The 23,126-nt window shown below is 47.8% G+C and overlaps 4 protein-coding genes across 6 annotated transcripts; 2 read left to right on the top strand and 2 right to left on the bottom strand.

Annotated features, from left to right (window-relative positions):
- The first annotated feature begins 2,779 nt into the window (after positions 1–2,779).
- Positions 2,780–3,138, top strand: H4C2 (H4 clustered histone 2). Its single transcript, XM_060629168.3, has one exon. The coding sequence runs from the start codon at positions 2,801–2,803 to the stop codon at positions 3,110–3,112; it is 312 nt and encodes a 103-aa protein (XP_060485151.2). The 5' UTR covers positions 2,780–2,800; the 3' UTR covers positions 3,113–3,138.
- A 6,105-nt stretch (positions 3,139–9,243) lies between these two features.
- Positions 9,244–9,777, bottom strand: LOC144616342 (histone H4). The gene has a single exon (XM_078446559.2). The coding sequence runs from the start codon at positions 9,631–9,633 to the stop codon at positions 9,322–9,324; it is 312 nt and encodes a 103-aa protein (XP_078302685.1). The 5' UTR covers positions 9,634–9,777; the 3' UTR covers positions 9,244–9,321.
- Positions 9,778–10,299: 522 nt separating this feature from the next.
- On the bottom strand, positions 10,300–10,840 carry LOC132677251 (histone H3.1). The gene has a single exon (XM_060629123.3). It carries the CDS (start codon positions 10,792–10,794, stop codon positions 10,384–10,386), a length of 411 nt encoding a protein of 136 aa, XP_060485106.2. The 5' UTR covers positions 10,795–10,840; the 3' UTR covers positions 10,300–10,383.
- A 2,358-nt stretch (positions 10,841–13,198) lies between these two features.
- On the top strand, positions 13,199–21,205 carry H1-1 (H1.1 linker histone, cluster member). Of its 3 annotated transcripts, XM_078446560.2 has the most exons (3): positions 13,199–14,551; positions 14,761–14,867; positions 20,160–21,205. In XM_078446560.2, the coding sequence occupies exon 1, from the start codon at positions 13,234–13,236 to the stop codon at positions 13,873–13,875; it is 642 nt and encodes a 213-aa protein (XP_078302686.2). In that variant the 5' UTR covers positions 13,199–13,233; the 3' UTR covers positions 13,876–14,551; positions 14,761–14,867; positions 20,160–21,205. The 3 variants fall into 3 exon arrangements, with proteins under 3 accessions (XP_078302686.2, XP_078302687.2, XP_060485107.3); XM_078446561.2 differs by lacking the exon at positions 14,761–14,867 and having other exon boundaries at positions 20,160–21,203; XM_060629124.3 differs by lacking the exon at positions 20,160–21,205 and having other exon boundaries at positions 14,761–16,463.
- Positions 21,206–23,126: the final 1,921 nt, after the last annotated feature.

Raw genomic sequence — 23,126 nt, forward strand, 5'->3', positions numbered from 1 at the left:
AAGCAAACCTCACAGTTCAAGGTGAATCTTGGTTTTTGTTGATGGTCGTCCACCTGATTTGGGTCAGTGCATCAACTCCCATCTCAGATGTAGGCCACAAATGTTAGGAGTAAGAGCTAAGGTGTGGGGGGAAAAAAAAGAAAATTTACTGAATATATTGGAAGGGGAGCTGTGCCCACATTTTAATATCACTGCATGAAGCATTTATTACTTTCTATTAGCAGAGTGCCTATGGTCATGCTGGAGGGGAAGAAAGGCGTTTGACATACAGATTGTATTTTTTAAATGGCTGTTGGAAGGTCCTCCATGAAACACGGTTTTTCTTTCCCAGACACCATGGTGATACGACACCACATGCTGAAATTCACCGCTACTACTGCTGGCTCTCGAACTTTTGGTTTATACAGACTTTCAGAAGAGAGGAGGAAGGAGGCCAAGGTCAGGGTGTATTTTCCAGAGTTAAAGATTTAGTAGTAGCCCTTCCAGTCATCCCAGTAGAAGTGACTTACTAATCCGTGAGTGTCTGAGATTTAACACCACAGTGGGAAGTCAGTGTAGAAATGTGAATTGTACTCCAGATTCAGCTGCCGGAGAGCCAGGAAGGAACACTACTTGTCAATGCCCCTTTGGAAAGGGCACCTAGGGATATTCTCAGGCAACCATATTTAACATGTCATGTATGCACAGAAAAACAACAGCCTGTCAGTCACTAGGTGAATGAATAAAGACGGCGTCTTACATAGAGCTGACAATACGGATTCAAAATGCATGTGTCCACTTATTTGCAGAGTTTTATAACAAATACAACACAGTACTGTAAAGGTTTTTCTCTTCCTTATGTTTTCTTAATAACATTTTCTTTTCTCTGGTTTACTTTATAATAAGAATACAATATATAATACATATACCAAATACATATTAATAGACTTTATGTCATCAGTAAGGCTTCTAATCAACAGTATGGTATTGGTAGTTTGGGCGGGGGGTGGTCACAAGTTATATCTGGATTTTCAACTGTGCAAGAATCAGCCCCCCAAGCCCTGCATTGTTCAGAGGTCATTTGCATATAAAATGGGACATTAGTCATACAAAGAATGAAATCTTGGTATTCACAACATGGATGGACTTAGAGGGTATTAGGCTAAATGAAACAAGTCAGGCAGAGAAAGACAAATACCATACGACTTCACTTACATGTGGAGTCTAAAACAGCGTGGACGACAACAGCAGACAGATAAATATAGAGAACAAATGGTAGTTTAGGGGCGAGGGGTAAGAGGCAAAGAAGGTAAAGGTGATTAAGAAGGAAAAACATCCAGTTATACAATAAATAAGTGACAAGGACAAAAAGCACAGCATAGGGAATATGATCCTATTGTAACAACTTTGTATGGTAGCAACACATCATGATGAGCATTTCATAATGTATATAATTGTCAATTCACTACGTTATACACTAGTATACTATTGTAAGTCACTATACTTCAATTGAAAAGAAAACAAAACCAAGAAACCCAGAATCCATCAATGTCTTGTACTTTATTAAATGTGATTAAAAAAAAAAAAAAAAAACTTCGCTATTATATACGTATCTGTGTTGCCTATATTGTGTCACGAGTAAAAGCCTGAAAATGAAGGCTCAGGGCAACATCCTAACTCCGGACAGGTTCTTTAAGCAACAATACCAACAAAAAAACAGCCATATTTATGTCTTTGCGCCAATCTCTGTTCTAGCCTTCTGCTTACGTTAGGTAATTTCAATCTTTACAGAAGTTCCCTGAGTACTATCATCGCTCCACCTTAACAGATAAAGAAAATGAAGGGCAACTTTACAATGTCAAACCGCTGTAATAGAGGAAAAATGACTTCCCCTGCCCTTTTGAGTTTTTGGCCTAGACCCTGCCATAAAAGGCAGATTAAGGACAGAAAAACAGAGGTTTAATGATATATATACCTCAGGTATACATGGGAAAGAGAGACTCTGAAAAACTGAGAAGAACACCTGAAAAGGCGCAAGCCACCCCGTTACATACGATCTTCCACTAAAGACAAAAGATGTCATGCGGGAGGGGCGTGCACAGGGAGCCAGTTATGGGCTCCCAGGAAAAGGATAGTAAACAAGGCAAGGTTGTTCTGCAGAATCAAGGCCGGGCTTTCTCCATGGACAAGTTTCTGTGCTGATCTAGTCGTCCTTCTCTTTCTGGCACAGAGAGGGAGACAGCGATTGAGATCTCCTTCATAAATGTGAAATTCCCCTTAAGAAAGTGTGAGTTCTCCTCTGGTTTTAGAGATTCTCCTGCGTCTGGTATTTCTCTAAACTGCTCAGAAATAGCCCTTATGTCAGACAGGCCTATGTGCGGGCGGCGCATACTGTACCGTTCACACGCACGGGGCATGTTTGGGGAAGGTGTGCCTGAGCTCCCCACTCCTATTTTGGGGTGGCGTCCTAGGGTACCCTTCCCAATCATCCCCTTCTGAAGGAGAAAGTACAGCACTTGCTTATAAAAAAAAAAATTAGCCCCTGTGAACATTCTCACGGGAAGATATAATTTCAGATACAAATATCAACGGTTTCAGAAAAATCTAGAGTTTAAAACTGAAACTCCTCACTCCGTTCCCTCCCCCACACCGTCATTGGCTCTCAGCCCAGAGAGGGGCGGAGCCCGGCGTGCGGTCGGGGCGCCTCGGTTCCCGCCCGCGCGGTCAGTTCTCAATCAGGTCCGACGACTGCTTATAATAACGCCTTTCGGGCCAGTGGGGCCACCGCTGTGACTTACTCACAGGACGTGCTTAGGCAGCTATGTCAGGCCGGGGCAAAGGCGGGAAGGGTCTAGGCAAAGGGGGCGCTAAGCGCCACCGCAAGGTGCTGCGCGACAACATCCAGGGCATCACGAAGCCCGCCATCCGGCGGCTGGCCCGGCGCGGCGGCGTCAAGCGCATCTCCGGCCTCATCTACGAGGAGACCCGCGGGGTGCTCAAGGTGTTCCTGGAGAACGTGATCCGGGACGCCGTCACCTACACGGAGCACGCCAAGCGCAAGACGGTCACGGCCATGGACGTGGTGTACGCGCTCAAGCGCCAGGGCCGCACCCTCTACGGCTTCGGGGGTTAAGCCTTCGTCCCCACTTTTTCTCTATAAAAGGTCCTTTTCAGGGCCGCCCACTTACTCTCAAAAGAGTTGTACGCGTCTCCTCCTTCCCACTCTCCAGTTGTGCTCATGTTGGGAAGGCCCATCCGGCCTACCTGCTAAGGCTTCGGCTTTCGTTTTACGCATAAGCAGACTCCATTCTCCCTCTCCACCAATCAGCTCGCAGCACAGTGCGAGGCGCAGGCCGCGGGCCAATCCGGAGCAGGGGCTGGCCGAGGGAAGCCAATGGGGAGGCGTCTGAAGGCCCCGGCCCACGGCTTTCTGGGGAAGGAGTCGGCCTCCCCCTCGTCGTTTTCCCCCAAGAGGCCATCCTGGCCGGCGGCCGTGCTTCAGTCGCTGTGGAATGCGTTGGTCCGGGGAGGCTCCGGTGAATATCCGTACTAATTCCCAGAGCGTGCTCCCGCCTCTGGAAGCCAGGGATGGCCCGAGAAGTCTCTTCGTTATCGTGTGATTGCCCCCAGCGATGCCCGGACAGAGGACGACACAGGCTTTCCCCGTCCGCGCTGGCATCCGCCACCTCTATCTCCGGGGTTGGAGCCGGTGAGGGTGAGGTCGGCCCACAGCCTTCCGCAGACGGTGTCTTTGAGCTTAAGATGCCTTGGCATTGCAGGTTTGCGTCCGCAGGCCGCGCGCCTAAGCCTTTGGCTTGGGGAAATTGTCATTTACTAGATTAAAGGGAGTCTGTTCTTCAGGTCTCTGGCTACTGGGAGCCTTGAGGTCTCCAACAGGGCGCAAATTCGAGGGGCTGAGGGAGAAAGCCGCCTCCTCAGGTCACTGGCTCTGGTGACTGTCTTGGACCTTCCCCCTTCTTCCCTTTGTCTGGTTCGTTTCCCTCCTGCCTCCTGTATAAATTCTAAGGTTGTTGGGGCACCTGGGTGGCTCAGTTAAACGCATCTGACTTCTCAGGTCATGATTTCAGTTTGATCCCCGCGTCGGGCTCTGTGCTGACAGCTCAGAGCCTGGAGCCTGCTTTGGATTCTGTCTCTCTCTCTCTGCCCCACCCCTGCTTGCGCTCTGTCCCTGTCTCTCAAAAATGAGTAAATATTTTTAAAAATGTAAGGTTGTTTTATTTTAATGAACATTTCAAACATGGTTATAAAAAGTTTTGAAGTATGCCCTCCAATTGGTAAGTCACAACGGAATAGTCAGCATTGATTTAATGCTTAAGAAATATATTGACATTTGCTTAAAGCTCTGCTGGCTGGTTACTCTGCTAACATGTCTCTGACACAAGAAGATACTTGAATAGGCAATTGGAAGATTCTTGAGTTCCAAGAGAGAGGTCTGGTTTAAAGAAAAATTTGGTAAGACAATGTAAGTGTAAATGGTAAGACAATGAGATCAAGACTTTCAACACCATTTATTACTGTACGTTGTAATGGTAAATGAGTGGAAATATAAATTGTCATCAGAAGGGATTGGGGCACCTGGGTGGCTCAGTTAGTTGAGGGTCCAGCTTTGGCTCAGGTCATGATCTTACGGTGTGTGAGTTGGAGCCCCGCGTCTGGCTCGGTTCTGACAGCTCAGAGCCTGGAGCCTGCTTCGGACACTTCTCCCTCTCTCTCTGACCCTCCCCCGTTCATGCTCTGTCTCTCTCTGTCTCAAAAAAAATAAATAAGTAAACATTAAAAATTAAAAAGAAGGGATTGGATATCCTTGAAGTGGTGGTCTGAGTGCAGGCTGCTATAGCAAAAATACCATAGACTCTGTGGCTAACAACGAATATTGATTTCTCACAGCTCTGGAGGCTGGGAGTTAAGATCAAGGTTCTGGAAGACTCAGACAAGATTTGGTGTCTGGTGAGATCCCATTTCCTGGTTCATAGACCTATCTTACTGTGTCTGCAGATGGCAGAGGGAAGGACCAGAGAGCTTTCTGGGATCTCTTATTATATAAAAGGCACTAATTCCATTCATGAGTGCTCCACCACCATGGCCTGATCACCATCCAAGTGCCCAATCTCTTAATACCATCATATTGGGGGTTAACATTTCAACATACGAATTTGTAGGGGATACACACAGTCCGTCATAAATGGGCTGCTATAGAGACCTACTAAAGGATAAAGCAACCTGGAGTGCATTTGGGCTCATTTCCTGGCCCCTTCTCTGTTCTTTGTCTCGCTATTGATTTGCTCTGTGTTCTGTGAAATAGTTGCTGCTCAACAGGAGAACTCGATGGCCTATCTCTGAGTGTCCGGCCAGCTTGTAGTGACACTTAAAGGCTGTGAGAGTGTCAGCTTCTCTCTCAATCCCACTGGTTGTTTTTAGGAGGGTGGCCTTATCACCTCTAAAATTTTATCAGTTTCCTTCCACCCACTTCGAGCTTCATAATGAAGCTTGTCGCATATCCACCTGTATATCTGATATATCTACTTGAATATCTAATGGACATCTCAAACTTGTCCACATTAGGTATCTTAACGCATAAACCCCAAATCTGTTCCTCCTTCAGTATTCCCCACCTCAATAGATGGAACTCCATTCTTCCGGGGGCTCAGCTCAGAAAACATGCGGTCCTGTCTGAGCTCTTTCTCTTAACTTTCATCCGACCCAGTCAGCTCTATCTTCCAAATCAATCAGAGCACCTTTGCCGACATCCTCTGCTTCTACTCCTGGACAAGCCACAATCACCTTTTGTCCAGATGACCATAATGAGTCCTAACTAGTCTTTCTGTTTCCACTTCTGATGGCTGGTTTTTTTCTCAGCCACACAGAAGGAGCGATCCTTTCAATAGATGTCGTGTCCACCATCTGCCCAGAACATTACAGCGGTGTTCCTTCTTCATAATAAAAGCCAGTGTCTTTGTCACAGCCTACAAGCACAGTAGCCAATAAGTCCAGCTTGCCTGAGTTGGAGGGGTTTCTGGGATAGGGAGCTTTCAGTGCTCAACCTTGGGGAAAGTCCCAAGCAAACAGGATGAGTTTGTCACTCTACCCAAGATGGCTTTACGTGATCTGGCCCTCGGCCACCCTCTCACCTCACTCACTCTCCCATTTCTTTGTCCTCACTGACCTTTTTGCTGCTTGTGGAGTGGAGCAAGCATGTTCCGGGCTCAGAGCCTTTGTCCCGATTTTTCTTTCTTCCTAGAAGTATCTTCTGGTGTAGGGGAGATAAAATTTTACCTCTGCTTTCTTAGGGGTTTTAGCAGGCCTAAGAATTAAATTGACATAAAACAGGTTCATGGGAAAAGAGCATACAATTCATTTATATTTACATGAATACATATATATCTTTATATATAGTCATTGAGGTACACCAATGTGTTTTCCGGGACAAAGGCGCCCTCCTAAGGAAATGAACACCCAAAGAAGCAATTGGACTTGAATACTTATGTACCGAGCTGGACAAAGAAGAGTAAACTGTGAAAACAGGACAAGGCAAGGGGGCTGGCGGCCGGGCAGTTAATTGTGGGGAAGTAACTAGGAAGATAAGCATTAGTTTACAAGGTTTGTACAGAGTTCTCCCAGCTTTGATGATCCAACGTGGCAAAAATATGACTTTCCTCTTGGTAGAGGGATGACATCTTCCATATGGGGATTTTCTCTCCTGCTTTCAGGAAGAGAAAGGAGAGGTCAGAGTGCTTTTCTCGCACCTGTTTGTTTTCCCAGTGCCTTTAATCTTGATGTCAGGCACATAGTTTGTGTGGCATGTTCTGCTGTCACTGGACATAGAGTGACATGCTGCATGGCTGCAGACTTCATTCAGGCCTCTGCTCAAATGCCCTCTTATGAAAAGAGAACTTTCCTGACCACCCTATGTGAACGAATACCCCCTCTGCTCATTCTTTAAAATAGCATATGTATCCCCACCCGTATTGCTATATATTTATTTTGTTTGTAGTCCTGTCTTCCTCAACTAGAATATAATCCTGTGACAGCAGTGGCTTTGTTTTGTCCCTGAGATGTTCCCTAGCTCCTAGAACAGGGCTGAGAGCTAACAGGTATGCGGGTTTGTTGTGGAGGGAGAGCAAAAACATTTTTCCTTCTGCTCTTCTAAATTCTTGACTGGGACCTCCCTGCAACAAAAAAGACATATTGACAGGAGAAAAACAAATTTAATTATATACAGATGTACAGGAGCCCCCACAAAGATCTGAGATTCAAGGAAGTGATCAGAGCAGGAAGCTTTTATATCTTTTTAGACAATACGTTTCTAAAGAACAGAGAAAGTGCTTTTGGGCTAGGAGTAAAGAAGTAACAGGGTTTGTTCATACAGACTTCTTGACTCTGAATTCCACATCTCCAGTGATAAGGATGTTTCTCTTCTTCCTGGTATAGCAGGGTACTTTTCATAGAAGAGATTTATCTTCTGCTTTCAGGGAAAAAGAGAAGTGGGGGTTACAAGCGGTGAGGAGGTGTCGGGATGATTTTCCTGCTTCTGCCGCTCAAGCTCCTTGAGTTGAACGTATTTAATATGCCAAGGCGGCGTATCAGGGAATAGCATGCCCTGTACCCTATCAGGTGAACGAATGCATGCGTGAATTTTCTACACAAGACCCTAGGCTCACCAGAGTGCCGCCATGATGGACTCTCCTTCTACTCTTCCTTGACTTACCTAGATCTGAGGAATGGTGCTGAGTGGGAAATCGGGCAGCAGCAGTATCTTTGTTCTGAACAAGGCCTTCAAGAGTGTCAGGACGGAGGAAGGCTCAGAGGCTTTCACCCAGGCCGGTGAGTGTGACAAATGGGTATGGTGCTGTCTGTAAGGCTGTGAATAAGCTAGGCCAACCGTAACAGAAGCCAGGCATGTCTGTTGTTATAGCCACCGCACCTCCCCTCCCGTATGGAAAAATCTGCATCCACACACCTCTCTAATATACTCCGGATCCAGGACAGAGAATTCTGTCGGATTTGCCCACTGCCTACAGCAGGATCAGGCACGTCACATGAGGTCAACAAGTATCTCTTGAAGGAACACCAGCTAAGGAAATAAAGTGACCACTCTCCCGACCATGCCTATTTTGGTCCTCTGACGGTCCAGGACGCAGCTCTGAATCCTCCCCATTGTCAATTTAAATTAAGCCAGGCTAGGTACTTTTATCATTCCCGGAAAAATCTTGGAGGACAATTATTAGGTGGAAAAGGAGACCTAACAAGCTAGGAGAGACATTGGCTAAAGCTAACACACGGTGGCTGCAGTCAGCACACGCTCTCACGCCTGCTCTCTAGATTTTGAGATATAGTGTATATACCATATCCCCCCCCCCCCCCACACACACACTTGAAGTGTACAATCCAATGTATTTTAGTATATCTACTTAATTGTACATCCATCCCCACTATCTAATGTACATTTCCATCACCCTAATTTCCATTTCTCTGGGAAGGAAGGAAAAAAAAAAAGCATGGCTAACTGCAGAGGGCTGTGCTGACAGTGAATGAGGCACTTTCCCCCATTAGCCAGATTTTAATTTCCCCTGAATCCAGTGCTCTCTGGGTTTTCTGGCAGTCTGAAACTGGTTTCCTCCCCTGCCCACCATTTCCAGGTTTTTCTTGTTTTATTTTATTTATTTATTTATTTATTTATTTATTTATATTTTTAATTTTTTTTTTAGACAAATCTCCCTATTATTGGTAAAAACTTCAGTACTCTTCTTGGGACCTGATAGAGGGCCTAATAGATAAGGTCTATCTCACAATCCGCAAAAAGACATTTTTAAAATTCCTAAATCAAGGCTTTGGCGTCTCTGGTCAGCCTTCCCTTCCCCCAATCCAGCTCGCCTCTGGGGGCGGGGGGAAGCACATGAGATCATCAGTTCTGATTGGTTGACAACTATGGATGGGACTTGCTGATTGGATAATGTTCCTCTTTGTTCCTGGAATCCCTTGCCAAGTTGCTTACCCTGCTTTGGTTATCCCTCACTTTTGACTTGGAATATCACTACTCCCCTGCTCGTATGCGGTGAATGGGAACAGAGGGGCGGGTTAAAATAAAGCATTGAGCTAAGGGAGTTACCTTGGCACATACGACTATCGAACTGAAGTTTTCCTTTCAAAACCCCACAACCTTCTGGGTTTCGGTGTCAATATTGTGGATTCTAAGTAGACTACAGAGCTGGTAGGCTCAAGTGCCCTGTTCGTTTGGGACAGCCCTTTTTGTGAACAGTTGGGTGGCCCTGAAAAGGGCCTTTGGTTGAGAAATGAAACATTCTGGTGGCGAAACCCGGCAAGTTAGCCCCCGAAGCCGTAGAGGGTGCGGCCCTGGCGCTTGAGCGCGTACACCACGTCCATGGCCGTGACCGTCTTGCGCTTGGCGTGCTCCGTGTAGGTGACGGCGTCCCGGATCACGTTCTCCAGGAACACCTTGAGCACCCCGCGGGTCTCCTCGTAGATGAGGCCGGAGATGCGCTTCACGCCGCCGCGCCGGGCCAGCCGCCGGATGGCGGGCTTGGTGATGCCCTGGATGTTGTCGCGCAGCACCTTGCGGTGGCGCTTGGCGCCCCCCTTGCCTAGGCCCTTCCCGCCTTTGCCTCGGCCAGACATGGCTTTCAGGAAAGCAAACCAACAGTAAGTGACAAAGAAGCCGAGAGCCGATCCTTATATAACTACGTCCCCCGCCCCCTTGCAGATACAGAGAATGGAAAGCGCGCAGGCGGGAAATGTGACGCAACAGTCCCCTCCCTTAACCCCTCCTCCAAGCCCCAGGAACTAGGGGCGGGAGGGGGGGGTGGGTCAGAACCCAGTTTGACCAGTGTTCTTAACTGGGCTACATTGTTTTAAACTACATTTATAGTAAATTCATGTTCTGATTCCAAAAATAATCTGGCAGAGAATACTTAAAGGCAGTCTTTCACAGTAAATTTCAGTAATGGCAAAAATACCAAGGTCAAATAAATGTAAATTGGGTAGTTTGGTCAATGACAAAACCAGGCTTTTGAAATTATCTTACAGGTTATAGTTGGTAAAACTATACTGTTCCAGTTCCACAAATGCGCAATAGGCCATATTTAATCCTCTTCAAAGACCAATCCTTTCGGGTTCCTCTTAAAACGCCAACCGGCTTAGTTAGGACCTAACCTTTTAAAGAGCCAACTTTGTTCGCAAATACAGGAAATGTCTGGACAAAATTTACTACTGTAACCCGTCAAATTGTCGTCGATCCCTAGCTTTTCAACTCTAAGTGCAGCTAGTTCTATTAAACTGTGGAGCTAGATTTTTACAGCTACTTTACTTGAAAACGTGGGTGGCTCTGAAAAGAGCCTTTGGTTTGAATTTCAAAATAAACCGGCAGCGTTAAGCCCTCTCGCCGCGGATGCGGCGCGCCAGCTGGATGTCCTTGGGCATGATGGTGACGCGCTTGGCGTGGATGGCGCACAGGTTGGTGTCCTCGAAGAGCCCCACCAGGTAGGCCTCGCACGCCTCCTGCAGCGCCATCACGGCCGAGCTCTGGAAGCGCAGGTCGGTCTTGAAGTCCTGCGCGATCTCGCGCACCAGCCGCTGGAACGGCAGCTTGCGGATCAGCAGCTCGGTGGACTTCTGGTAGCGGCGGATCTCGCGCAGGGCCACCGTGCCGGGCCGGTAGCGGTGCGGCTTCTTGACGCCGCCGGTGGCCGGCGCGCTCTTGCGGGCCGCCTTGGTGGCCAGCTGCTTGCGCGGGGCCTTGCCGCCCGTTGATTTGCGCGCTGTCTGCTTGGTACGAGCCATGGCAAAAACGACCTACAAAGACATACCACGCCAGCACAAACATGCCGGGCAGACTTGCCGCTATTTATAGTACGTAGGGTGTGGTGATTGGATGAGAGAAATGCTTAACTACAAGGCTACAGGCTCTGATTGGTCTATCTCTGAATTTTCCAACAACTGCGCAGTTTCATTGGCTGTCACGTTATCCTCAGCTCTTTCCAAGGTTTTGTTTCTTCCACTTCCGTCTTTGTCTGAATGAAATGCCTTGAACCTTACCTTTCAAAAAACTAGACATGGACTTCATTGGTATCGCTTCAAAGCTCTATATTTCTTTAGTTCTTCGGGAGCAAAAATTGAGAAATATTGTCCGCAATAACGTACTCTTTATAGTCCCTGCTCAATAACCCGATATCAGGTTACAAATTTCTGAAATCTTTTTCAAAAATGTGATTCTTTTGTAATGCTTAAGTTGAGGAACTCCTTTGAATCCGACAAGACAATTTCAACCATAATCAAATTACGCTAGCGTTTACAGAAATTTTCCTGTAATCAGGAATCTATTTGTTAAATGTTAAAGCTGACTTCTAAACGTGGAGCATTCTTATGTGTCTCATATGCCTTATATCTTCTAAAGCCTAGAGTGCATTCTGCCAGGTGTAAAATAGCAGTGACTAAACTCTCCAGTACCGACCTCTGAGCCTTGAGGAGGAGGCGTGTCCTCGTTCCGATCAAGTGGAAATCAGAGCCACAAGGGCAAATTTACCACTGCCAAGGCCTAACCTTACAGTTTTAAAAATTCTTCCAAGCTTAAAAGCATCAAATGTGACAGATTTGTACTAAGAGTAGGCATACCAGATTCTACCGTTTGATTGGTTGAGTCTTTTATACTGATCAGCCATTAAGCAATCTAGCATCTTCATTTGGGTGGAAAATTCGCTATTTTATTTGAATCCAATGGCTACACAGGAGTCGGGAACCTTTGCTTAAATTCCTGAATCCAGCATTTTCTTTTAAACACCTGCGTTTAATTAGAGTCCTCACTTATTATACTAAGAAAAGCTTGATTTTCAAAAACTGTTTCACTTACGAAACCTTCCGTTCTTGGAGGAAAGTTGTGTACCTGTTAGTGTCATCGACTATCCTTCAAAGGCTTAGCTTCAGATCGTTCCCTACCAAATTGTTAGAAATTACGTGTTGCGTTTTGAAAACCTGGACTCTGGAAAATGGGAAACGGTCGAGAACGGTAGGGAAGATGGACGTGGGAACATCACATTATTGGCGGTAAGCTGGCAACCAGCCCCTCTGTGGTTGGCGGGAAGCAGGGAGGCTCGGGTTACCCAGGCCCGCGCGGACTTGTTTGAGAACCTCTGCCGCGCAGCGCGGGAATGAGACGCCGCTGTCTTCTCCCGGCCGCCAGGCGACTGCCCAGAGCCTCTCGTGAGAGGCATTTTGTTCTTTCATGTTTCTGCACGATGTGAAATCGCTTTAGCGGTGTTGATACTTTTCAATGCTCCTTACAGCCACAAGGAAGCGAAAGGAAGATCGCTCTAAGGAGTTGTGTCCTCTCGCTTTCACACAAGGAACCCTAAGCCCCCACAGTCCTCCCGGCGCTTATTTGATGCCCCTCCCTTGTCTGGTTTTGAGCTTCAGAAGTCTTTGGTGAATGCGACATACTGACAGGGAACAGGTGATAGGTAAAGGGGAACCGCCGCTGGTAGGGGTTACGTGGGAAGGATGAAAAGGCATCGGGAATTCGTGCAGCGCATTGGATTGTAAACATAAGTTGCAATCACACTTGTATATTGTTTTCTGCACGTGCAGTTTGCGTGTTAACTGCCGCGTGAGTTCTGGTGTTTCCCACGACACTCCTCTGACCGAAATTCACAAAAGGCCGGGCGCAGGCGTATCAGTCTTCGGCGTTGCCGGCAAGGCCACGGCACTGATGAGAGCTGGTCCCGAACCTGCAAGACGAGGCCTCCACCCACCCACACACACACCCCCAACCCAAGCACACCCCGCTTTCCTCTCTCCCTCCCCGCCACTCAAGACGCCACCTTTCACGTTTACTAATTAGAAACAGGCGCCCCTGACAACACCCAGCTGAAGCTCCTTGGATTCCTGTTTGACGACCCCGTTTACAAACAGCTCTCCCTCCGCCCCCCGAGATGAGGCCGGTTTTGCGGTCCGCGCTGAGGTCCGGGGGCCGCAGAGCCCGGCCCCTCCCCGCCCGGAGTTTCCGTGCCCGAAGCGGCCGGGGTGGCGGCCTGGGGCCCGCGCGCGCCCGCGCGCGCGGCTGGCTACAGGGACCCGGCGGAGAGGCGGCGCTCCGGAGCGAGAGGCGAGCGGGGCGAGCACCAATCACAGCGCGGCCCCGCCCTATAAATACGCGGCGCCGCCGTCTCCGGCGTCTTCCTGTCCTGTCAGGTCCCTGCAGTTGGCTCTGCCCGCCTCCCTCGCAGCATGTCCGAGACCGCGCCGCCCGCTCCGGCCGCCTCCACTCCCCCCGAGAAGCCCGCGCCGGGCAAGAAGGCCAAGCGACCCGCGAAAGCCGCCGCCGCCAAGAAGAAGCCCGCGGGCCCTTCTGTGTCCGAGCTGATCGTGCAAGCCGTGTCCTCCTCCAAGGAGCGCAGCGGCGTGTCCCTGGCCGCGCTCAAGAAGGCGCTGGCGGCCGCCGGCTACGACGTGGAGAAGAACAACAGCCGCATCAAGCTGGGCCTCAAGAGCCTGGTGAGCAAGGGCACCCTGGTGCAGACCAAGGGCACCGGCGCCTCGGGCTCCTTCAAGCTCAACAAGAAGGCCTCCCCTGGGGAGGCCAAAGCCAACCCCGCAAAGGTGGCGAAAGCCAAGGTGACGGGCGCCTCTAAGAAGCCCAAAAAGGTCACGGCGGCTGTTAAAAAAGCCGTCAAGACCCCGAAAAAGGCCAAGAAGCCTGCTGTAACCAAGAAGCCCTCCAAGAGTCCCAAGAAGCCCAAGGTCGTGAAGCCTAAGAAAGCCAAGAGCCCTGCCAAAGCCAAGGCTGTGAAGCCCAAAGCGGCCAAGGCGAAGGTGACCAAGCCAAAGACTGCTGCCAAGCCCAAAAAAGCAGCGCCCAAGAAGAAGTAAAGGTTCCAGTTGGAAGCTTCTTCCAATAACCCAACGGCTCTTTTAAGAGCCACCAACATACTCCGGGGAAAGAGCTTTAGTACATGTGTTCTTAGGCTTCTACGCGGAATTTCTGCCTTCTTGCCGGGGTCTCCGCCAACTTGTGCCCCGCGTTCAGTCCCTTACAGTGGAGTTCTCGCTACAGGGAGCTAGGCCCTTGTACTTGAGACTAGGGTTCTGGGGCTTGAAGGGGCTTCAAGTGGGGCGGTTCTAGAGCCCCTTCCCTAGTACTTCGTTTTACCCGAGGTCCCCGCTCAGTACCAGAAGTACGTGGGGGAACTTGGCGTCCCTGCCACGAAGTTACACACCCCCAAGTTAGTCTGTCATCCACGTGAACTATCTGGGGCGTGACAGCCCCGCCGTGGTCCGGGTTGGAAGCGTGTGCCACGACTACTCGGTTTTCCTGGTTGAGTTCAAAGCAGGGACGTGGTGTGGACAATAGTGCGAAAGCGGCCTTTTCCAAAATTGGTTCCCTGGAGAAGGCCTTTCCGGTGCAACCTAGGGCTTGGCCACGCCCTCCGCACCCGCGGCTCGCCAGCTGGACGTCCTCCGGCAGGCAGGACGGGCCGGCCGGAGACGCCCTGGCGTGGATGACGCGCAGGCCGGTGTCCTCGAGGAGCCCTAGGAGCCCCGCCAGGTAGGCCTTGCACGCCCAGGTAGGCCTTGCACGCCTCCCGCGGCGCCGAGACGCCCGAGCTCTGGAAGCGCAGGTCGGTCTTGCGGGCCCTTGAGCGTGGGGCAAGCTGCGGGCGAGTTTCTGGCCGAGGTCACGACCAAGGGGCTTGGCTGCAATGGAATTTGAGAGCCATAAGCCCAAAAGCCCTCATTGGGCTTGTCTGTGTCTAGGAAACGAAGCTGCCCTGGCTGGATTTTGGAAAAGCCACTCTGTAGCCTAACTACGTGGTGTTTCCCTGCGCGCAGGGTTGTCCATTCTGGCGGTGCTATATACCATAGTAAGTAGTGAACACTTTTGCAGAATTGCCCCTTTGTAAAGGTTTTTCTAAATTAATTCTGGGATTCCGATGTTAATCCCGCCTTTCACATCCGAGGAGAAAACAGTATGACCCAGGGTTACTACTTAGCACAGCTCCGTAAAGATTTCTTTTTACGTGTGCCCATACGAATTCTATTTTTCAGATGATCTTTTTCCTTTTTGCACTGGCTTGCTGGGCTCCCACTATCCCGTAGTCGGCCATGCGCTCCTCCCTCAAATTGGTTTGTGCTTTCTTTGAACTCTTACAAGCACCCGTCCTCCACAGGCATGACTGTTCATTTTGGTCTTCGGCCAGGGTTATTTACAAAACGGTGTTATTATATACGTTGCAACTTTTTTACTAAAACTTCTCAAAAATCCCCTTTAGTCAAACCTTTTTTTTAAAGGTCCTTCACGTAACATAAACTATTCACCCCTTCCCTATTGATAAGCTTTGACACGGTTTCCATTTACCACTACTGACCCTGGTGCAACAGAGTTCCAACACCGAAATTGCTAGATTAGAGTGTATTTGATGTCTGGGTTGGTGCTGACCTATCCTGAAAAGAGCTCCCCTCATCCATTCCAGCTATCAAGGTGTGGTCACAATTTCTGCCAGTCTAACAGGTATAAAATTATTTCACATTGTCCTTTTGATTTGCATTATTATAGTCACTAGTGCATCCTTCCTTTAGGTTTATTAGTCATTTGAATACGCTTTTCAGAGAATGTCTACTTGTCCCTTTGCTCACTTTTTTTCATCGGGCAGTTTGTGTCTCTTGCCCCATTCTGTTTTTTTATATAGGAGAGACAGGAACCTTCTTATCACCTGTGTTGCAGACAGTTTTCTAATTCTGGCATTGTTTCCCATATTTTGTTTATGATGTGTTTTCCATTTATATGTATTCTATAAAAGGAGATCTGTATATAAAATCTGGAATATTAAACGTTTTAGTTAGAAGCGTATCTTTGTCTTTTGTAGCTTCTAGATTTCCATTTTGGTTAAGAGACTGAACCCTACCCCACCATTATTCATTCAGCAGCCTAGGTTTTCTTCAAAGAATTTTTCTCTCTCAAAAAATATTTAGTCTCTCATCCATCTAGAATTTTATGTTGTTTAAGATAGAATTGAGTTTACATTCTTCCAGATAATGACCAGTTGTCCTAACACCATTTATTAAATAATCCGTCCATTTCTACCACAAAACTGAAATGTGTCCTTGTTATTAAAGTATTAAATAATGGGATCTATTTATGTATTCTAATTTTTTATTGATCTCCATATAAGTCCTGTACCTTTATTCCCGATTTGTATGCTTGTTTCTGTTGCGAATGGAAGGCTTTTTAGGTCTTACTGCTAGGAAGGAAGAAATGTTTTGATATGCTGTGGCCAATGAATTTACCAATTTCTATAATTCTGTTTCTCTTTACTCTTTAAATTAGGGCTCCTTGAGTTTTTCCTAGTCCTCTGCAAAATAATCTTACCGTTTTTTTTTTCTCAATGTCAATACCAAGCGTTGTATTTCCTTTTTTGTACTGCATTTGCTGAGAATTTCCAAAGTGGAGTTAAATAATTTAGCAGAAATCACTTTTTAATTCTTGGTTTTAATTAAGCTGTTGTTTGTCCTTTCAGATAATATCCGTTAATTTTTGGTATCTCCATTATATTTAAATGATACCTTCAACTCTTTTTACTTTTTTAAGAAAATTTTTCGATAGCTTTCAGATTTTAATATATAGAAATGTATATAAGTATAAATATATATTTTTCTCTTTTCAAATTTTTATTTAAATTCTACTTAACATACATTGCAATATTGTTTTCAGGAGTAGAATTCATTGATTCATCGTTTCCATACAACACCCAGTGCTCATTCCAACAGGTTCCCTCCTTAGTACCCATCACCCATCTAGCCCAGCCCCCACCCTCCTCCCTCCATTAACCTGTTTGTTTTCTATCTTTGAGTCTCTTATAGTTTGTTTCCCCCTCTCTTTTGTTTCCCCCTCTGATATGTTCATCTGTTTTGTTTTTAAAATTCCACATATATGAGAAATCATATGGTATTTGTCTCTCCCTGACTTATTTCGGTTAGCTAATCCACTCTAGCTCGTTGCAAAAGGCAAGACTTCTTTCTGATGGCTAAGCCATATTCCTTTGTATTTATATGCCACATCTTCTTTCTCCATCAGTCAGTGGGCATTTGGGCTCTCTCCATAGTTTGGCTATTGTTGATAATGCTGCTATAAACACCAGGGTGCAGGTACCCCTCCAAATCTGTATTTTTGTATCCTTTGGGTAAATACCTAGTAAGGCAATTGCTGGATTGTCGGGTAGTTCTGTTTTTAACTTGTTGAAGAACCTCCATACTGTTCTCCAGAGCAGCTGCACCAGTTTGCATTCCCACCACCAGTACAAAAGTGTTCCCCTTTCTCTACATCCTTGCCAACATCTGTTGTTTCCTGAGTTCTTAATTTTAGCCACTCTGACTGGTGTGAGGTGGTATCTCAGTGTGGTTTTGCTTTGTATTTCCCTAATGATGAGTGGTGTTGAGCATCTTTTCAAGTGTCTGTTGGCCATCTGGATGTCTTCTTTGGAAGAGTATCTGTTTGTGTCTTCTGCCCATTTCTTCACTGGATTATTTGTTTTTGGGGTGTTGAGTCTGCTACGTCCTTTATAGATTTTGGATACTAACCCTTTATCAGATATGTCATCTGCAAATATCTTTGTCCCATTCTGTAGGCTGCCTTTTAGTTTTGTTGATTGTTTCCTTTGCTGTGCAGAAGCTTTTTATCTTTTTTTTTTTTTTTTAAGTTTGTTTATTTAAGAGCAAGCACAAATACGTGGGGCAAGCGCAGAGAGAGACAGGGAGAGAGAGAATCCCAAGCTGGTTCCACACGGTCAGCGGAGAGTCCGATGCAGGGTTCAAACCCACGAACTGTGAGATCATGACCTGAGCCGAAATCCAGAGCGGATGCCTAACCAACTTGGGCCACCCAGGCGCCCCTGGAAGCTTTTTTATCTTGATGTTGCCCTTGCCTCTGGCGATGTGTACAATCGCTCCAGCCAAGGTCAAAGAGGTTGCTGCCTTATTCTCCTCCAGGAGTTTGATGGCTTCCTGTCTTACATTTAGATCTTTTATCCATTTTGAATATATTTTTGTGTGTGGTGTAAGAAAGTGGTCTAGTTTCAGTCTTCTGCATGTTTTGCTGTTCAGTTTTCCCACCACCATTTGTTGAAGAGACTTTTTTTCTGATGGATCTTCTTTCCTGCTTTGGCGAAGGGGTCTTGGCCATATCGTTGTGGGTCCGTTTCTGGGCTTTGTATTCTGTTCCATTGATCCACGTGTCTGTTTCTGTGCCAGCACCATACTGTCTGGATGACTGTAGCTTTATAATAGAGCTTGAAATCCGGATGCCTCCAATTTTTTTTTTTTTTTTTTTCAGGATTGCTTTGGCTATTTGAGATCTTTTGGGATTCCACACAAATTTTAGGATTATTTGTTATAGCTCTGTCTGTGAAAAATGCTGGTGGTATTTTGATGGGGATTGCATTACATGTGTAGATTGCTTTGGGTAGCATAGCTATTTTAACAATATTTGTTGTTCCAATCCATGAGCATGGAATGTTTTTCCATTTCTTTGTGTCTTCAGTTTCTTTCATAAATGTTCTATAGTTTTCAGAGTACAGATCTTTTACCTCTTTGGTTAGGTTTATTCTTAGGTATCTGGTTGTGTTGGGGGCAATTGCAAATGAGATCAACTTCTTGATTTCTTTTTCTGCTGCTGTGTTATTGGTGTATAGAAATGCAACCGATTTCTGTATGTTGATTTTATATCCTGCAACTTTGCTGAATTCATGTATTAGTTCTAGCAATTTTTGGGTAGAGTCTTTCAGGTGTTCTACATAGAATACCATGTCATCTGCAAATTGTGAAGGTTTGACTTCTTCCTTGCTGATTTGGATGTGTTTTATTTCTTCTTGTCGTCCAGTTTCTGAGGCTAAGACTTCCAGTACTGTGTTAAATAGTAAGGGTGAGAGTGGACATCCTTGTCTTGTTCCTAATTGTAGGGTGAAGACTCTTAGTTTTTCCCCACTGAGGATGATATCATCTGTGGGTCTTTCCTATATGGCTTTTGATGATGTTGAGGAATGTTCTCTCTGTCCCTACTTTGTTGAGGATTTGTATTAAGAATGGATGCTGTATTTTGTCAAATGCTTTCTCTGCATCTATTAACAAGACCTTATGGTTCTTATCCTTTCTTTTGTTAATTTGGTGTATCACGTTGATTGATTAGCAAATATTGAAGCAGCCTGGTAAGCCCAGGAATAAAAATCCCAGTTGATCATGATGAATAATTCTTTTAACGTACTGTTGGATTCAATTTGCTCGTATCTTGGTGAGAATTTTTGCATCTATGACATTGGCCTGTAATCTGTAGCAGGGTTTTTGTCTGATTTGGGAATCAAGGTAATGCTGGCTTCGTAAAATGAGTTTGGAAGTTTTCCTTCCATTTCTATTTTTTGGAACAATTTGAGAATAGGTATTAACTCTTCTTTAAATGTCTGATACAAATCCCCTGGGAAGCCATCTGGCCCAGGATTCTCATTTGTTGGGAGATTTTTGATTCTGGTTCAATTTCTTTCCTGGTTATGGGTCTGTTCAAATTTTCTATTTCTTCCTGTTTCACTTTTGGTAGTTTGTGAGTTTCTAGGAATTTGTTCATTTCTTCCATTGCCCAGTTTGCTGGCGTATAATTTTTCATAATATTCTCTTATAATTGTTTGTATTTCTCAGGTGTTGGTTGTGATCTCTCCCCTTTCCTTTGTGGTTTTATTTGGGTCCTTTCTCTTTTCTTTTTGATAAATCTCACTGGGGGTTATCCGTTTTATGAATTATTTCGAAGAACCAGCTCTTAGTTGTGAGTTTAGTCAGAAATTCTGAGTCCATGAGATTACTTAACAAGCAACGTTCAAATGCGGCTGCCCAAGTGACGGACTGGGCGGGGGCCTGAGTTCTGAGCCCCTTGGCAAGTACCATGGAGAGGGCTGGTGGCTCTGAGGAGAGTGGTTTGGGGCAGGACAGAGTTGAATTAAGGTGGAACTCTAAATCGGGGCATTACTGGTATATGGATGGCCTTTAAAGCCATGAACCTGGGTGAGGTCACCAAGGGGATGATTGAGGTAGAGGAGAGTATAAAGGGGGAAATACTGGGTCCTGAGGCCTCCAACCCATACTTCTGCAGTCACATACTGCTCTTTCCACACCTGCAGGTAGGTTCTTCAGTAGACATCCCAGAGGGGCCCAGGGACGGGGACGCGTGCGGAAGCCTCGGCCACGGCAGGCAGGACCCAGGAAGGGTCAGCTGGAGTCTGGGGTCCCACTGGGCCCCTGCTGTCACTGCCACTCCCGCTAAACTCAGGTTTGGTCCTCAACTCCCTCCACCTCCTGCATCACTGGCCGGCTCCCTCGGGATCCACCAGGGGGACAAAGGCTTCGTTCTCCCCAGAACCCATCTGACCTGAAAACCGCCTCCAGCATCGGCCCGGGAGGAGAGCTGGATTCACCCTGCGGGTCCCCTTGGCTGGCCTGGGGTCCTCCTCCCCCGGGTCCTCCTCCAGGAAAGAGCTGCAGTGCGAAGGCCGAGCCGCCAGAGGGCGGCTGCCTCGGGAATCGGATGCCCCGAAGGAGAACCTGCCTGAAGAACCTGCCGTCTGGGTACCAGGACGCAGGATGCGGGGCACAGAACCGGCGCAGGCAGGGAGCGAGCTTCCGGGAGGTGGGGGTTCTGACACCTGTTCCAGCGCTTCCTGGCCATCATCGGTCGTTGACAATCTGCTTAAGGTCCCAGAGGTTTGGGTTTCTTGGCCACAACCTGGGAGTCAAGAGCGTCCCCACGTCCCAGGAGTAGGCCGTTCACACGGAGTGGGAAGACGGCTCTGGGCAGAGAGGTACTTACGGACGGTGGGCGGGGACCAGCTCACCAGAGCCTGTGGCCAAGCTTGCGGGCCTTTTGTGAGCTGGCTGTTTGAATGCATTGATTATTAAAAATTACATTCTAGGAGCCCCTGGGTGGCTCAGTCGGTTAAGCATCCGACTTCGACTCAGGTCATGATCTTGCCGTTCATGGGTTCGAGCCCTGCATCAGGCTCTGTGCTGACCGCTCAGAGCCTGCTTCGGATTCTGTCTCCCTCTCTCTCTGCTCCTCCCCCGCTCGTTCTCTCTCTCTCTCTCTCTTTTAAAAATAAACATTAAAAAAATTAAATTCTATAAACTTACAATATAAAAGGCAAAGTTAACAGGTCCCTCATGTCTCCCGATGACTCTTCTGCTTACAACCCCCCCCCCCCCCCCCCCCCGCCCCGGGTTGCTCACCTGTCCTGCGTCGGTGTGGTGGTAACACACATTGTGCTGCGACGCACCCCCTCCCAACTCCACACCCGGGCACCACCGCAGTCTGAAATCAACCACAGTGGGGGTCGTTTGATCACAGAAGTGGGCAAGCACTCCAAACGGAAGGGACGATTTTGTTTTTGAGTGTGTGTGTGTTCTTATTGTTTCCTGAGAGCTATTAAACATTTATCCACATGCCTTTACTTTCACAGGAAGGTCTCCATAAACCCCTCCTTCTAGGCTTCCTCTCGCTCAGGTCGGGGCAGAAAGGCTCGGGGCAGGCTCGTGGGTTCGGTCATTCCCTCCGTGTTCAGACCTCCACACTGAACTTCCCTGGGTCAAAACGGTGTGGCAACAGACTCCCAGAGTGGGACTCCCTAATGAGGACAACTGTCACTGAAACATCACGGGGCTTCCGTTTGATTCATAAGAAAATTTCTTTTATCGTTTATTGTGATTTGTAGTTTTATAAGGTTTGTCACTTGGTTAGTCTACCTAACTTCAGATCCATACTGGCTTTGATGTTGCCATTCACCAGCTTCTAGAAAGGTGTGTGGGGGGGGGGGGGGGGAGGCTGGGATCCTATGAGCAAAGGTTCAAAAAACAGGTGGGCAGGGGGTTGGGGGAAGGGGAGGGTACAGAAACATCAGTGCCCTCTCGTCCCCACACGCCTGGAAATGTGAGTACAAGTGGCAGTTCTGGAAGATAATAGGGCCGATTTATACAGGAACCTGAGGAAGCCCCAAAGCCCCCTGGGAAAAGGAAATATCGACCACCTAGAGGGTTAAGAGCTTGAGACAAAAGCACGGGAGGCAGGTAGTCCAACTAAATCACAACTCACTTTTCAACCATCCATAAAATGTTGTCCATGAACTGCCAGTGTCCTCGCGGATGATTCCAATCCGGGCCTTGGTATCATCATAAAATAGAACTGTCTTGAATTTTTAAGTCGAAGGAAGAAATCGAGGGGACAACAGTCCCGCAGCTGGAGACCCCACTGCCTCATTAGAGAGACTGCTCCCAGGCTGGGGTGTTGGCCTCCCTGGGGTCTCAGGGCTCCTTCCGCCCCGCCTGACAGTCCAAGAGGCAGGGAAGCCGGCCAATATATTCCTCAAAAGGGAGCCATCCTGGAATGTTCACCGTGTTTCAAAAGTATTGCTTATCAGTAATCAAACCTGTCGATGGGCTTGCCACGTGGTCCACACCACCGAGCGGAGCCGGGTGGCCCTGCCTCCAGGCGGGGGGCTCGGTGTTGCCTTTAGGACTGACGGTGGACTCGTAATGCGAGTAGAGGGGGCCTGCCCGAGGGAAAGAGCCCCCCCCCAGTGCTCACGGAGCTGCTCTCTCCGCGGCACGGGGCACAATAAAACCCGTTCGTTCGCGTATATTCAGTACATGCTGCTCCATCGCCGTCCTCTGAGCTTCCAGAAGTTTCCCTCCACGTCGGCACCCCCCTTCCTCCAGCCCACCTTCGTCGGCCACCCCACATCTCCACCGATGTATCAGAGGCCTTCCCCACCGCACCCAGCATGGCCAAAACCCTGCTCCGGGACGCACACGGGGAGCCTTTTCAAAAGGTAAAACTCAAAATTAGGTCTGCAGCCAAAGGCAGCCTCCGAGAGACAGTAATTCGATTCTTCGAGACCGCAAGCGAAACGGGTGTGACACGAGGACGTCAAGGGGCAGGGCTTCAAGACGGCCAAGCTCGAGCATCCTACTCCCTGGCACAAGGAGGGGAGGGAGGCTGGAACGGGGGATTTTCTGTGTTCCCAGCGTCGTCCACCAGAGGGCGGCCGCGGGCTGCCGGCGAGCCGCCCACGGAGCCTACCAGACGGGGCGGGCCTTCG

The sequence above is a fragment of the Panthera onca genome, chromosome B2, assembly GCF_046562875.1.
Source record: "Panthera onca isolate mPanOnc1 chromosome B2, mPanOnc1 haplotype 2, whole genome shotgun sequence".
Taxonomy (NCBI): domain Eukaryota; kingdom Metazoa; phylum Chordata; class Mammalia; order Carnivora; family Felidae; genus Panthera; species Panthera onca.